The following is a 16926-nucleotide window of genomic DNA, read 5'->3' on the forward strand; positions in this document are numbered from 1 at the left end:
ATTCACCGCCTCATAGAAAGCCTCCCCCCCATGGCATGTCCGCCAAGGGGTCCTCCTCCTCCTCTTGATAGTCATCCTCATAGTATTCCAGAATGACACTCGGGTAATCGTAGTGCCAAGAAAGGAAGTGACTAACACTGGCCTTGCAAGGCGAGGCTGTAACAGGCTGGGTGACAGCCGAAATATATAAATGTATGCAGGTAAACCGCAGACTTATAAAGGGTTCTCAGCCCAGGGACAGCGCTGGTCAAAAAAAAATCAAGCAAACCCCTTGCACAGGGTATTAGGTCTGGTTAATGTCCCTCACAGTGCCCTCGTGCTATACAAGACCTTACAGGCGTAATTTTTTTCAGGAAACATACAGCTCTGCCTTCAAGAAGAACGTGGGCCAAGGCAAGAGCGCGGGCACTGGCAAAACGGCAGTCTTGACTACTTTCAGCTGCCGTAATACACCCCTCGGGGCGTCTCCCTCAGACCCGGTTCTTGCTGTGGTGCGGGCACGACGTTTGAAAACTCCACAAGAGAAATCAAACGGCGCCGCGCTGCCTGCCACGCCCTCTGGTGGCCGGAGGCCCAGAACCACACCAGCGCACAGCCGCGTGCGGACCAGAGACCGTACCGCGGCTAAAATCCTCATAGCGCAGCCCACACGCTGTGATGGATCATCGGCAACAAAACCTTGCCGAAGAACAAAACACATGTGTGAGATGAAAGCGCACAAAGCCGCCAGGGAACAAATGGCTTTACCGATGTTGCGCGAAGCCGAGCGTGACCTAACAACGCCAATTAGCATAAAACAGCCATACACAACATGCGGAAACACAGCACGAACCAGCGCTTATTCTGACAGCATAAATAACGCAATCACAGTGAAACTACGGCGTGAAGCCGCACTTGTTAAATAAACATCATTGAATAAACATAATTGAATAACTAAGCACTGGACAGGAAAAAACACTGAAGAGTACTTAACTTGCTGCGTAGCAGCGAAGAAAGAGGAAGAGGGGAAAATGTTGATGGACTATGGTGGGCTGCCTCAGCCCTGATTGGACACTGGATATATGCTCTGTGATTGGTTGTTGCCATGTGTTTTGTTTGACTACATTTTTTCCCATTGTTTCATGGGAAATGTAGTCTTCTTGTATCTTCGCTGATTCATTAAAGTGAAGAAAGAAGGCATAATCCTCGCCTCCAGTCCTGACATAGAATCTTCGTGCCGCCACACAACAAACTCAAGCCCTACAGTTCAAAAATGACAAAAAGGAAACTGCTCACCTGGTCCAAGTCAGCCGCAGACAGGAACAAGGGCTCAGGCTCACCATCTGGAGATTCCCCCACAATGGCCACGGCCACCCAGTGCACAGATGAGGTCCAAGGGCCTCTCAAGAAGCAGAGCAATCACAAGATTTCCGCCGCAGGCCTGATCACTAAATATCTGAGCTCCATGCTTCAAAACGGCACCTAAACTTCAGTCAGAGCAGTCATCCCTGATAACAACTCAAGCAGCAAAAAGGAGGTGCTCCCTACAATAAGCCCCCAGGTCCACCTCCCTTTAAATTCTCATGACCCAGGCCCAAAAACGACTAAGAACTGCTCCCAATCCGGCCCAAGTACTCTGTAGTGCCAACAGACCCACTCCACCAACTTCTAGGGCAGACACTGAGCCCAAAGACAGCACCAGCCCGCCTTAATGGACATCCAATCATTCCCCACCCACAGATCTCATAAGGCACTGAGTGGGCCAAGAAAAACTAGAACAATTACTGCCCAAATACACCAACCACCACCATCTCCGTCTCCCCACCACCCCCCCCCCCCCCAGAACTTAGCACAAGCTACAACACCACAATCGGAAAATCTAATACTATCATTTCTACAAAACCTAGAAACTAAAATAGAACAAACCTTGGAGCTCACTATGCAGTTGTTTAGATTCCCCAGCGGAACAAATTATCTTCATCCCACTACTCAAAACACAGAAAACTCATATAGAATGGCAGGCTCTGAGTCCAAAAAAAACGGTAACCTACAATACATAACTGCCAAAGCTCTACTCTCTCTGGCAATCTTCCAAGATGGATCATCGAAATACTTATTACAGTCAATAGCCCTGTGCCTGGCGGAATTGAGTAAAAAAATGGACCATTATCAAGAATATGTATCTCACCTCACAAAGCCACTACTCATGCTCCTGTGCAGCAAGCATCGATCAGTGGGCAACTCTTCTAACTGTTCTGACCTCACTGGCAGACTCAACTTGCGATATTAGAGGATCACCTCCTCCAAGCCCGCAATTAATCCCAGCCAGCTATTGAACCTTCCAAGTTGCACCCAACCAATTCACCAGAATGTTTATCACAATCATCGCCACAAACACAAACCTTGCAACCACGCACTGCAACAGAGAACTTAGCACCCTCAGGCCCACCAGCCACTGGGCACAGCTCTTCCACTAGGCACCCAGCAGAGGAAGGGTCAGAAGGCTCATTGAGCCCAAAGTGGACAAAAGACCCACTCTCCAGCAAGGGAAAGAAAAAACTGAGAAAACTACAAAAAAAGAGAGCAAAATCTAAGAACTGAGCGGTGTCTCTTCTCAGACGAATACACACAACAGAAGCAGCGGCTAGCCCTCCTCCGCTGTAGCCAATTATTTTACAGCAAAACCCTTCGGTAACAAGGTTAATGTTCAGCTGCGAAGGGCCCACACTTCAACAACCAACAAATAACAGATAAAAAAAAGCAGTGGACGAAACAGAGAGCAGGTCAAGTCCTGGAAGGGCCACTTCTGCCATTCTCCTCTGCTGGTAAAGGGCGTCCACCAGCATGCTGTCTATGCCAACTGAAGGCTCACATCCAAGAACATGCCCTGCCCCTGGAATTATATCAATCACACCAAAAACAGTGACCCAGATAGACGTCTGCTGACAAGCCTCTCATATCTTAGAATATAATAACTATACTCAACACCGACAGAAGGCATCCCTGGCACCATTGCACATGGACTACTTCGAACACTACAAGGTCCAGCTGTCCTTGAATGCCACGCCAAAGGTGCCAAAACATTCAGCACCAGCCACTCGAAGTCTGAGTAAGGCACGGCCAAGATGGCTCTTACACATACCATCGCGGGTGCACATTAGTTTGGCGGATCTTGCCTGGGTCAAATTCCAGTGCCTATGAGGGGACACCCATGGTGAGACCACCCTGGTTGGGCTGTATCAGCAGTCACACCAGCTGGCAATACTTCAGGGAGCCAACCAACTGGCGTACTGGGGTTCGATATCAAGCATCTGCCCCAAGACAGATATCCCCATCAAGCTCCTAAAACCACTGACTTATTCCATCTTAAAATAAGCCAACGGCACCCGCTCAGGAAACCATTTCTTCGGCAAGCCCTTTCAACACGAAGCTCTGAGAATCATATGCTTTTCAGATCAAAGGTCCGTCCACTCCAGCAATTCTGATGTCTGCAATCAACTCGGACACAGGGTCAGTTTGGCGACCACCCCTCTCGACGGCATACCGAAAACTCCCAGTCATTACCTACGTAGCTACTTGAATGACCCAAACACAAATCCATCATCTCCTGGAATGTTGCAGGCATACAGAAATTCACTAAAGCAAGCTCTGCATTGGAGTATCTTCAAAGCGGTGACATCATCTGCCTCCATGAGATATTAGCAACAGCGGCAACATTTCTACTCGAGTACTTTGAAATTCACAACCCGGCCATCAGACGTAACATTTTTGCACACACCACTGGTGGCCTACCGGTGTGCATCAAACATGCACTAACGGTGGAGTCACAAAACTTGCAATACTCCCCACGGGACACAAGCTTTACTCATCAATTGAATACAAAAAATTAAAACAGATTCAACACCTTCTACTAAATTGTTGTTAACCCTGAATTGTATCAGAAAAAAACAAGCACTTAACAACCAGGTGGACATTATCGGAGATCTCCTCATCAAATATCCACATCATATCCCAATCATGGTCTGGGACTAAAACAACAGATCGCTCGGAAGGCTATCAAAAGACTGTAAACTACTAAGTGAGGCCGTTTAACTGCAAACCCTTTTAGACAACTCCTCCCTACATTCTGTTCACAACCTCAAACAAGCCCAGGACCAAACATGGCTTCTCCTGCCTAAATGCAGGAACATCTCAACCATCGGCTACATATTTGTCAGTAACCTGCGAGCCTAACACTTCAGCGACTTTGATACTGAGGACCGGAAAGAGAGTGACCACAGACCACTCAGAGCGTCCTTCAGACTTTCCATGGAGGAAGCATGCAAGATCATATCAATCAGAGAACCCATGGGGGAAGAAAGAGTCAATGTGCTACGCAGAAATAAATGGACCGCAAAGCTGGACCCAAAACTGACCATCTGGTTAACTAACAATGGACATCTAGAAACAAGTCGCAGCACAGAGGCCCTCCTAGAACATTGGGCTGCTCTCCTAAATGACTTACATCTGGCGCTGAAGGGAACACCGGACGCCCACCCAAAGCAACCAACCCGGTCTCAGTACAATGAAGCAAGGGGGATGCTGGCGAGTAAGCAGAAGCTTTGAAAGGCCCTAAAGGCACAAAGGAGAGGTGACAATGCAGCCAGGGCCAAGATATCATAACCCTTTGAGCCGCCCACAAGAAAAGTATATGGGTGCAACGCAACAAACGGATAGAAACGGACTGCCTTAAAATCCTCACCCTTCTCAAAAAGAAAAACTCTGCCTTCTTCTGGAAATTCATTTACAAACTCAGCAACAACACCCAGCTCAAGGAGAATGGAGTAACAGAGAGCATATGGGTCAGCTACGCCAAAAAGCTATACAGTGGAGAGTTGGGCAAAACGCAAACATTCCATTCTATTCAGACCTCAAATTCCCAAGATATGCAGGATCTAGAAATCTCAGAAGTTGAAGTAACTAAATCTATCAAGTCAAGTCAAGTCAAGTTGATATTTATATAGCGCGCTACATACCCAGAGGGTCTCAAGGCGCTTGAGGAAGGGTGGGGAATTACTTGTCGAATATCCAAGTTTTAAGTAGCTTTCTGAATGCTAGGTGGTTCTGGGTGAGGCGAAGGTGAATGGGAAGTGAATTCCAGGTTTTAGCCGCCAGGTATGAGAAGGATCTTCCTCCCATAGTGGATTTGTTAATGCGAAGGACAGCAGCAAAGGCTTGGTTGGAAGACCGTAGCTGGCGGGAGGGGGTGTAGAATGAAAGTCGTGTGTTGAGGCATTCGGGTCCAAGTTCGTAAAGAGCTTTGTGTGCGTGGGTTAGGAGGCGGAATGTTATCCTCTTATTGACGGGAAGCCAGTGAAGGTTTTTCAGGTGATCAGAGATGTGATCTTTACGCGGGATGTCTAGTAGGAGTCTGGCTGCTGCGTTCTGGATGCGTTGGAGTTTTTTCTGGAGTTTTGCGGTGGTTCCGGCGTATAGGGTGTTGCCGTAGTCCAGGCGGCTAGTAACTAATGCGTGGGTGACCGTTTTTCTGGTTTCGGTGGGGATCCAGCGAAATGTTTTTTTGAGCATTCGAAGAATGTTGAAACAGGAGGATGAAACGGCGTTGACTTGTCTGGTCATCGAGAGTGAGGAATCCAGGATGACGCCCAGGTTACGAGCGTGGTCTGTCGGGATGGGTGCTTTTCCAAGGGCCTCTGGCCACCAAGAGTCGTCCCAGGCGGAGGGGGAGGTATCTAAGATAAGGACTTCTGTTTTGTCTGAGTTCAGTTTCAGACGGCTGTGTTTCATCCACTCAGCTACTTCTTTCATTCCTTCATGTAGGTTGGTTTTGGCGGTGTTGGGGTCTTTGGTGAGCGAGAGGATAAGTTGAGTGTCATCTGTGTAGGAGATGATGTTGAGGTTGTGTTGGCGTGCGATGGTCGCGAGGGGGCTCATGTATACGTTGAAGAGGGTAGGGCTGAGTGAGGATCCTTGTGGTACGCCACAGATGACTTCAGTGGCCTCTGACTTGAATGGTGGGAGGCGGACTCTATGGGTTCTTCCGGCGAGGAACGAGGTGATCCATTCCAGTGCTTTTCCTTGGATTCCGAAGTTTCTGAGGCGTTGTAGGAGGGTGCTATGGCAAACTGTGTCGAAGGCTGCGGAGAGGTCGAGGAGGATGAGAGCAAATGTGTCTCCATTGTCTAGTAGAGTTTGAATGTCGTCTGTTGCTGCGATGAGGGCGGTCTCGGTGCTGTGTTTGGCTCGGAAGCCGGACTGTGAGGAGTCGAGGGATTTGTTGGTTTCGAGGAAGGCGGCGAGCTGGTTGTTGACAGCTTTCTCGATGACTTTGGCCGGGAATGGAAGGAGCGAGATGGGGCGGTAGTTTTTGAGTTCGGTGGGGTCAGCTGTGGGTTTTTTCAGAAGGGCACTGAGTTCTGCGTGTTTCCAGCTTTCAGGGAAGGTGGCGGAGTTGAAGGAGCAGTTGATGACGTCTCGGAGGTGTGGTGCTATGATGAAGTCTGCTTTGTTGAAAATGTGGTGAGGGCATGGGTCGGTAGGTGATCCAGAGTGGATGGAGTTCATCAGGCGGATGGTGTCCTCAGTGGAGATTGGGTTCCAGTCATTAAGGGTGTTCAAGGGGGGTGAAGGTCCAGCCGAAGTTTGAGTGGGTTGGACTCCGGGTTGGTTGTCGAAGCTGTTGTGGATGTCTGCGATTTTCCTGTGGAAGAACGAAGCTAGGGAGTCGCAGAGGGTTTGAGATGGGGTGATGTCGTTGGAGTTGGCAGTGGGGTTGGTAAACTCTTTGACGATGTTGAATAATTCTTTGCTGTTGTGGGCGTTGTTGTCTAGTCGGTCCTTGAATGCGGCTTTCTTGGCAGTCCGGATCAGTTGGTGGTGTATGCGGGTGGCGTTTTTGAAGGCGTCCCTGGTGCTGGAGTTTGGGTCTTTTTTCCAGGCCTTCTCAAGGGAGCGACAGAGTTTCTTGGATTTCTTAAGATCATCGTTGAACCAGGGGGCGTTTTTGCTGCCTAGTTTGAATTGACGTTTTTTCAGAGGTGCCAGGTTGTCGGCGCTGTTGGTTAGCCATTGAGTGAGGTTAATGGCTGCTTCGTTGGGGTTCGAAGAGTAGGCAGGGGAGTTTTGAAGCAGCGATGAGGAGATCTAGTCAATGGTGATTTTGTTCCAGTTTCTTCGCAGAGTAGGTTGAGGATTGTTGTGGGCTGTGGTCTTTTTGTAGACAAAGTGAACGCAGCTGTGGTCCGTCCAATGGAGAGCTGTGGTGTGACTGAAGGAGATATGTTTGCTGGAGGTGAAGATAGGGTCGAGTGTGTGACCTGCGTTGTGAGTGGGGGTGTTGACAAGTTGTTTGAGTCCGAGGTTGTCGAGGTTGTCAAGAAGGGTGTTGGCGTTGCTGTCGTTGCTCTTTTCCAGGTGAAAATTGAGGTCTCCCAGAAGAATGTATTCCTCGGAAGGGAGGGCGTGTGGGGTGATGAAGTCAGTAATGTTTTCACTGAATTGTGCCCGGGGTCCTGGTGGTCTGTAGAGGAGTGTGCCTCTGAGAGTGGTCTTGGGGTCGGTGTGGATCTGGAAGTGAAGGTGTTCGGCGCTAGCGAAGTCGACGTCTGAGCTGATTGAGATGCGAATGGAATTCTTATGGACGATAGCGATGCCTCCTCCTGTTTGCTTGTGGCGGTCTTTTCGGATGATTTTGTAGCCTTCCGGGATGGCAATGGTGATGTCTGGGGCTGAGGAGGCGTTCATCCATGTTTCTGTTAGGAAGGCGACGTCCGGGGAGCTGGTGTCTAGTAGATTCCAAAGGTCGATGGCGTGCCTGTGGACCGAGCGGGTGTTGAGCAGGATACATTTTAGGTGGTTGGTGTCAGTCCTCTGTTTGGTGCTCGTGGATGAGGAGTTGGTCTTTGTACCGTCATACTTGCAGGAGTTGCATGCGAAGGGTCCATGGGTGTGTCCAGGAGCGGCTAGGGCGCAGTTGGGCTGTCTGCCGGGGTTTAGGGCTAGGAGGGCGGAGGCGTCTTATGTGATGCGGGGGGGGAGGGTGGGACGGGGACCAGGGGGTCTGGCGCTGGGCGCGGTCCAGGCGCGGATGGGCGTAGGCGGGCTTACCTTTGGCGCACCTTCGGCGCAACTGGGGCGCGACCGCTGCGCGTGACCGCTGCGCTCAACAGCAGCTGTCATATGTGGATGGTGGAAGGGGAGGGGCGAGGGAGGGTCAGCTGGGAAGGCGGGAGCGGGGTGGAGACTGGGGCGTGGCGCCACAAACAACAACAATGTAAACACCAAAATGGCCGGCAGCGCGGAACGGAGCAGGCAGCCACAGTAATAACCAAAAGTGCAGGGAAAACTAAACGAAAATGCAGTCAGGGCAACACAGGGACGGCACAGAGCTACAAGCAGCAAATGAGCAGACGAAGTGGTTAGCGCTATCAGGCGGCAGTAATATCACAACAAAACGAACCTGCTGTGTTACTCAAATAATTAAATAATAGCGATGTTAATGATAGCAGCGGTCCTGAAATGCGCGTTCTGAAATAAGTATCAATGTGCGCAAGCAGCAGATGGGAGCAACGATACCAGGCTGTGAGGGAGGTAGGTCGGGGAGCAGCGAGGAGGAGCGGCCGCGTCTGTGGAACACAGGACGGTCAAACAAATGAGGAGCAATGGAGCTCTGTAACCCAATGGGATACCAGCAGTAGTCAGACCCTCCAGCTTATCGCGAAATCGGCCGATCTGTTTAAATGCCGCGATATTTGGGCAAAAGCCCGCGAAATTTGCTGTTTCCGCCTTAAAATCATCCAGCCCATTTTGAATTCCCCAGCTGTAGGGCGAGCTAAAAGGTGTGAGAGCGCGACCCTTTGTGAAACGCCCTCTATCATTCATCCGCCATCCTGTGGTGAGGTGATCTGCGGGCGCCCCGCTGACTGACTGTTGCTGAAACGCATTTGATGTGTCGGTGTTGGGGGTAACACCCTCATTCGGGTGCTAATCTGTCCACCTCTTCACCAATACAGACGAACAGAACAATCACTGGAGTAAACACTTCTGTGTACTCCGCACCGGGCTAAAATGCAGAGCGAGAGACAGCAGGAACCGAGCAAGACAAAGGGCGGCTGCAAACACAACGAAGGACAGGGTAGCCGTTCAGAGAGACGATGCTATCCATCCCACCAGCGAAAAAGGAAACGATACAATATCCAGCACCATTTATTATTACATCTCAATAAGGGGTGGTGGAGGGATATAAATGATGCAGCAGGTGCAGTGCCCACTGAAGATCAAATATGGCGCCCTTGCTTTTACAACTCACTCGGGGGTTAGCAGCCTATTTTCCTTTGTTTGTATTAGGGCCCATTGCAATCTAATTTCGCCACAGATCGCAGTTTAGTCATACTACAATGCATTACGTCCTTACATTTATTTAGGTTTGTCATGCTGTGCTCGAGCAGAAGCGAATTCCAATTTGAAGAGGAACCAAAATCCATGGCTAGGGGGCTGTCTGTTAATAGTAATCGTTTGCATTCAATGTCTTTTCAGTCATTCCGACATCTATGGGGTGTGTTATTTACAGCATGTAGCTCTGTGATGCTCACCTTCTGTGTTCAGCGGCCATCCACTTTAGGACAAGCATTTACAATGCAATGGTCTCGGCATCATTAAAGGTATGCAACACCCACCCCCATATAGAAGAAATACACTTCTATGAAGAATGAATAATTCAAACAGTAAGATATCTGTGTTTGGTGTTGCAAAAAACCCAAAATAAAATGCCGCTAAATGCCGCTAAATTTCCATTTTTGTGCCGCTAAATTTGCCAATCCATGCCGCTATATCCTGGGGGGTCTGAGTAGTCTTGAAATCAGCCCAAACATTCTGGGCAGGGCTCATCACGACGCTCTTCAACCACTCTTTCCTTACAGCCACAATTCCAACAGCATGGCAGGAATCAATTCTCCATCCAATCAACAATAAGGGAGACCACTCAAACCCGGCCAACTACCGGTTAAAAGCTCTACTGGACATCGAAGCTAAGGCCTACGCCTGATTCTATTGGAAACCAGGACCCCAGAAAAAAGCATCTTCCCCTATACCCAGTAAAGATTTAGATCAGACTGCTCAACAATAGACAATATAATAGCGCAGGCGTAATGGCATGGAGAGCCACTCAGGAGAGGAAGCAACCCTTATTCTGCTGCTACGTGGACTAAAGCGCGGTGTTCAATACAGCTGCCCGGGGAATGTTATGGCACAAATTAAACTCCTGGGAGATCTACCCCAAACTTCTCACAGCAACAATGTCTCTTCACCAGGGGCCCTGGGTCATGATCAAAACAGGTGCTACGACAGTGACTGCAAAAATTCTATCAAACAACGGCCTAAAAACAAGGCTGTGTTTTAGCCCCGCTGCTCTTCAATCTCTACACTGCTGATCTGCCAAAAACTCTGGAAGGCGCAAGTCTAATTACCCCAAGATTTGGGAGTTTACACCTCCAGACTGCAATATGCTGACGAAATTATCATCATGAACCAAACAAGAATGTGTCTACAGAGAGCCCTCAACACGTATAACATGAAGAACAAACTCCTAGTGAATCCTTCAAAAACCAAAGTAATGATCTTCGGCAACTATCCATGAAAGAAATCCGTGAACTGGCAAATACGAGATAAACGAATAGAAACCTGCGCCAGTTAAAGCTACCTGTGTGTTTGATTAACGCAAGGGCAAATCAAGAGGTTCACCTCGAAGACCTACGGTCCAAGGGAGCCTGTGTCATACACAGCCTAAGACTCTCAAACTGCCAACTACACAGCCCAACAGCCAAGCCAATATTAAACGTTTTACGAGCCAAGCTGCTGCCAGAATTGTCCTATGGTCATCTAGCCTTCACAGGTAAAGTGGGCCCATGCCTTAAGAACTACCAAATAACAGTGTACAAAAAAAGATTCTTCATCCATCGGCACACAAGGAGGGCTCGGATAAGGCTGGAGCTGGGCCTGGTAAGTGCAGACCTCCACTGTCTAGGAGACTTAGTGAAATATTTAATCAGCATCCTGCGCGCCCCAACGCTATCACTGAAAGCTCAATCACAATCCATATTTGCCGACGAGCTTTCCCCATGGTACTCGCAGTTGCAATTACCCACCAGCACATTAAAAATCGTAAAAACAAACTTGTCCAATCCAGCCATCCCCCTGTCAATATGGAAAAAAACAATAAACGAGCAAACCACTCAAGCATCATACGAATGGGACATTCAAAAGGCTCAACACAAGTCTCTCTCTGAAGCTCTGGATGCCTTGTGCATCATGGGGAAAGCACAACCATACTTTAAACACTCCCTTCAACCACAGTCTCACAACAAAATCACCTACATGAGGCTGCTAGCTCTTCCAATTCATAATTTCAATTCTCTCTGGACACGGAGGGATGGGCAGCAATCGTGCAGGCTATGCAACTACCACCATGAGTATAGGCTACATCTGATGCTGCCCCGTATTTGCGAAAGATTAACGTTGCATCATAATTCCACTTTGCCGGGGCAACTTCCATTGACGCTGCAGGGAAGTATCAGACTTATAAGCTTCACCAACAATACAGCACAAAAATCCTCACAAGGTTGGCATGGAAAAATGGTCTCGATTTTAATATGGGTCTGGAAGTTCTTATTTTTAAAGCTCGAGGGGGTCCACAGAAGCACTTTAAGATCTGGAGGAAGTGGGCAACTTAACATCATCTAAGCAGCCCTGGACACAGCCTAGGACTGCAAACATTGAAAAAGACAAGAAGATATTCCTGCGGAGGACCATTCAAGCACCCATTAGTATCTGACAAGATGCTTAGCCGGACGCACCACCTGTTAATCTCGACGAGCATTAGAACTTTATATGGACTGCCTAAATTGCACTTGGGCAACGGTGTCATCCTGTTTACCCACATGTAATGATTTTTATTAATCAAACATGAATAAACAAAATTCTAAAATGCCGAATGGTTCTTTTGGACTTTGTCCACTACGTTTTCTCCCAGTAGCCTTCTGTCTTTTAAGTCCATGTAAGTAAGTGATATTTGGCATCTTTTTTTAGGGAAGTGAAGCCAATGTCGCAGCCCAGGCGATGGTGGGAAAGCCTGCTGAAAGCATGAAGAGTGGTTTCCAAAACTTTCTTTTGTGGGTGCCTATTTTTGTTGTACATTTCTCCAAGCCCCATAGTTCAGCTCCATAAGCAGTTAGCCTTTCGACCTTGGCTTGAATTTACTAGGTCAATCTGTCGCAACAAGCAACTTTCATGTGAACGAGCAAGCCTTAAATAGCGTTTCAGTGCCCATATTTCTCTATTGATTTTCAAATATGTGATATCCATTTTAGGCTGCTGGCTATAGTCAACCTCAGGTACATTATATTTTATGGTCACAGCTGCATACCTCCTGGTACACATCTGCGACTCCAGAAATGGTCATCTCCATTGGGAAGCAGGCCTTCAAGATGGCAATAAACATGTCTAAGTCGCCGCCTGTGCGACTTCTGCACTTAAGGGGCATAGGGTATGGACCGGAGTGAGGTTTATGGAAGACTGTCGACCATTACACTATGCCTGTAAAGCATACATACAGTCAGGTCTAGATGTTCACCATTAAGAAATGACAAACTGAGATTGCGCTGCACCTCAACAATGCTTTCCGAATGCATATGCAATTGTTTAGACTGGTAGCTCAGAAACCTGGGGGTCACGCTTCCATTCATTTGTGATTAGAAAGTGGATGCATCACAACAAAGTTATGTTAAAAACACAAAAGGGAAATATACTAACTAGTACTAAGAAATTGAGGATTGGATTTTAACTGTAAGAGAAGCGTTTTGAGCCTGTCCTTTTCCATAAAGTATTTAAGCTGCCCCCTTGGTATGAACTTTCAGAGACAGACGAAATTTGCGTAAAATCCCTACTATTATAGGCACATGTGTCCCAAACATTATCAGCAGATGTACCCATCAGAAAAATACTGAAAACATAGGTCTGTTGTGACACCACAAAGACGGAGAACAGTGGTTGCTTATTTCTTCAAAAAGGAAAAACAAATATTACCAGGTGTATTAGAAAATGGCTATTTTAATGTCAGATGCAGGCGGTTTTGCAGGTGTACTCGGTTGAGACTACTAATTATGTATTCACATGTTCCTAAAGAAGAGATCTTTCAGTTTAGAAACACAGAAAACTAACCTTTGCCCTTAACTTGGTACGTTCCACAAGCACAAATAATGCCAGCCATCGATGGAATAAGGTCCCATTAAGCTGTGCATTAAAACAGGAGTACACCGGCATTTTGTTTTGTAAATAGCGTATGTTTCTGGCATAGCTTAATCCTATTATCAAACAATGTGCATCCCGCCTTCCCGTCCAGTGATTAGTCATATCTGCGACAACCTAAAAATGCCGAGCGAGTGCACAGCTGCTCTGAGCCCGGCCCCTGTCTGCGGTGTGTACCAGGGACACCGCATTAGCTCTGCAATCCATTCTATCCTCCCCCCCCGATCACCCGAGCCTGGCAGCGGTAATAAAGAGAACCCACGTCTCCGGATGCCCCGCCCGATAAAAACGGTAGTCGGTTTCATGCTGCCATCATCGGGCACCCTTTTACTAGACCAAACTTTTTATAATTTCACTTGATACCAGGCATTAATTTTGCATGCTCAGTGTAACCCCGCCGTACCGTACAGGCCTGTTTCTCCTGTCGGTTGTCAGACCTGGCTAGCTACTCTCTCGCTCTCCTTCCGGCAGGCAAAGGCTGCAAACCTTCCATTGTACCAGCAGCAATAGATCTAGCAAAAATACTATCCAGTTGTTCACAGATTGTAAGAATGTTATTGTTAACGTTTACAAACAAATTTGCACAAAATACTATGCACTGTCGCTCTCTACAATTTGCCTGCATGAGTTTTCTGACAATACGAAAACACGACCTTAACGTTATAACACGCTTCCGTATGCAACCCTTCAGACATACAGCAGGTTTAGAAATAACACTTAGTACCAGCAGGTGCTTCCTAGCAGTGACTACCGCCCTTCTCCTCCTCCCACAAAGAGCTGCCTCATGCTTGCCTGACACACACTCAACCATCAACAAAAACAACCAGGAGCCACCCGCCCCCCATCCCGGGGGGTTTAAGTGGGCCGAGCCTCTTGCCTGCTCGGATTATCTCATGGTCACTGAGCAGGTCTCGGCGACTCTCACGCAGAGTCTGAGAGAATAATACATCATTTCAAGGCAAACATATGGCTCGGGGCTAAGAAGCGGAAGCAGCAAGGTACACTCCGAACAGGGAAATATCCACACCAGGGGAAATATCCACACCAGAGAAAAAAAATCTACAAAAATTGAAAAAGGAAACCGAATACCAGTAAACTGACCGAATACCACTGCCCCTTCGCTACAACGTGCTTTTGTGACTGCCACATTCTTTTAGTCAGCTTGAACTGCAGACAGTACAATGCAATGACAGCCGAAGGCATCCATAAGATGAATGGCGGGGTAGGGAGTATGTTGACAGTAGGGAAGGACAACGACAGACAGTGCCCCTTCCTGTGGAATGCTGAGAAGGTGGTACACTAAGCACAGGCTCAGTTAACAACAACAGGGTAGTGTCTAAAGAATGGGGCATCAGATGGACAAATGGCAAGTTCACCAGGTGTACGGAAACGCAGTAGAAGGGGGTACGCTGGGTAAGAGCAATATGGTGTCAAAGGACGCATAGAGAGCACACACTACAGTCCCGGGAGGATTAAAAAATAGTCCAGGGCTGGTGTCACAGGTGGGGAAGGAAATGCATAAGGCAAAAAGAGGTAAAAGAGCCACGGTTGGGTTCACTGCGGTTGTGAAAAACACTGTGGATGGCAAGGAATGCATCAAAAGGGCGTGTGGAATGAAGACAGTGGTAGGTATATTGCAGAGTGTGGCTATTACGTAGGAAAGATGGCACTAGCCATTGGGTAACAGGGGAAAAGAACAGGAGGCAGAGGGAAGTACTAAGTCCGGAAGTAGCTTGAGGTTGACAAACGTTGTGAGTTCGGTCAAGATGTAGATGTGTGGAAGTATCGAGTGCTGAGCAGGATTCAACTGACAGGAGAGGTGGGCGACGTTGAGGACTGCACATATAGTAAGTGGTTAAAGTAAAAAGTTGACATGAGCAAGGACAGACAGGGGTGAGGGTACAGAGACGATGGGTGTGAGTGCACACACGACAGGCGAGAATCTGCTAGGGATGAGACGACAGTAGCAGGTGAGTGGTAACAGGTGACAGTAGACGTAACTGAATAACCGGTGGTGTGGTGTGGCAGACATGAGACGGGTGAGGGCGGGCACGTTGTAAAAAAAACCACGAAATAAAGAAGGTATGTACAGGTGAGAATTGAAAGTGTGGAGTTGAAGAAGTGGTGACAGCGGATGGGGCTCCTGTCATGATAGAAATATTAAGGTTGCACACGTGACAGGTCGGCAAGGGCACATGTGGGGTGTGTGTGGAGAGGACAGGCAGAGGCGAGGGTTCTCCGGGAACAGTGCTGACAAGAGGAAGTGTTGAAGGGGCTTCCAGTGGTGACAGTACTGGACTGCAATCCTCTTCCGGGTATGAGTGGAGTCCCGCAGCCCCTCTCTCTTTCTCTTACCTAGTGCCACCTCGCAGGCTTTCCGTAGCTGTGAGTGGTGCGCCTTCTTAACCTCCTTGTCTGCAAGGATCTTCTCCAGGGCGCGGGTCAGGAACATGTTCTTGGTCTTTTTGCCCTCATGCATGGGCGCGGCGGGGCTGCGGTTGCTGGGCTCCTGCCTCCCGCAGCCCCGGCCTCCTCCTCCTCCGGCGCCTTGCCCTCGCTCTGCGGCGGCTCCACTCGCGCCGGAAAAAGGTGGGCGCTCGTTGCCCTCAACGCCCACCCTGGGCCATGCCTGGCCGAGCGCACACCGGGGTCAAAGCCTCTGCTGCCCGGGCTACACGGGGCATTAATGGTACACGGAAATGGCCGGCTCCACCATCAGCAGCGACCTGCACTCGCCATGTTGGAAGGAAGCGACGTCACACACACAGAGCCCAGCAGCAGCGGCAGCCAGGGAGCGCACCGGCCGGGACGGGAGGGGGGAGCCCAGGAGAGGAGGAGAGAGGTGAGAAGAGGGGTGGGGGAGAGGAGGCGACGGCAACGAGGATGAGGTGGAATACGAAAGAGGGTTAGGACGAGGCTAGAAATAGATAAACACCAAGGAACGAGAAGAAAAGAAGAGGAGAAAGGAGGACAGCTGTGAGGAAAAGGTGTCCGCGAATCAGGACCTGGCACAGGACATATAATTTGGGGGTGGTAAAAAATCCTTGGCGAAAAATATATTGACTGGACTGGGAAGCGTTGTTTAATTTTTTGTTGTTGTAGAAAATGGGAGAAACCTATTTAATAATATGCATTGAAAGCTACAGACACCACGTATTTATGTCTGAAACGTTGTCTTTTTTTTTTTGTACAGTCTTGACTGCATCATGCGTTTTCACTTCATAGCACAAAAAAGTACTGTGTCCATAGAATGCCTGTCTGTATCCGTTACCAACAATCGCAGCTGTAGGGCCTACACACGATTCTCTATCTGTTCCTCAGCATTGTGTCACGGGGCTATATTAGGACAGTTCGCTGTGGATACAGGACGTGAGTAGATTGTAATACTCCTGTAAACAGAAAACTTACACAGCTGCTAACCTTTTGAGTCTTCAGCGAGGGTGAATAATAATATTTCTGAGGAAGATTCTATTTCGTTTTTTGTCTTTTTTCTTTTTTATAAATATTCTTTACTGAAAAATTCAAGACAGACCATATAACCATTTCTTATATTATACATTTGCAAGTTACATTTAGCATCGTGCTTAGGATCAAGGTCAAGATAACTGACATTTTAGACAATATTTTCCCCATCCCTTTGCAATTCCA

The 16926-nt window shown here is 48.3% G+C and overlaps 1 protein-coding gene across 1 annotated transcript in view; it reads right to left on the minus strand.

Annotated features, from left to right (window-relative positions):
* The window catches only part of ARFGEF1 (ARF guanine nucleotide exchange factor 1), a 1029389-nt gene extending 1013337 nt beyond the window's left edge, over nt 1-16052 (minus strand). The window contains exon 1 of the mRNA XM_086918014.1: nt 15634-16052. Within this exon, the coding sequence (XP_086774140.1) occupies nt 15634-15757 (124 nt within the window). The 5' untranslated portion in view covers nt 15758-16052. The remainder of the gene's footprint in view (nt 1-15633) is intronic.
* Nucleotides 16053-16926: the final 874 nt, after the last annotated feature.

Source organism: Lissotriton vulgaris, chromosome 4_1 (assembly GCF_964263255.1).
Source record: "Lissotriton vulgaris chromosome 4_1, aLisVul1.2, whole genome shotgun sequence".
Taxonomy (NCBI): domain Eukaryota; kingdom Metazoa; phylum Chordata; class Amphibia; order Caudata; family Salamandridae; genus Lissotriton; species Lissotriton vulgaris.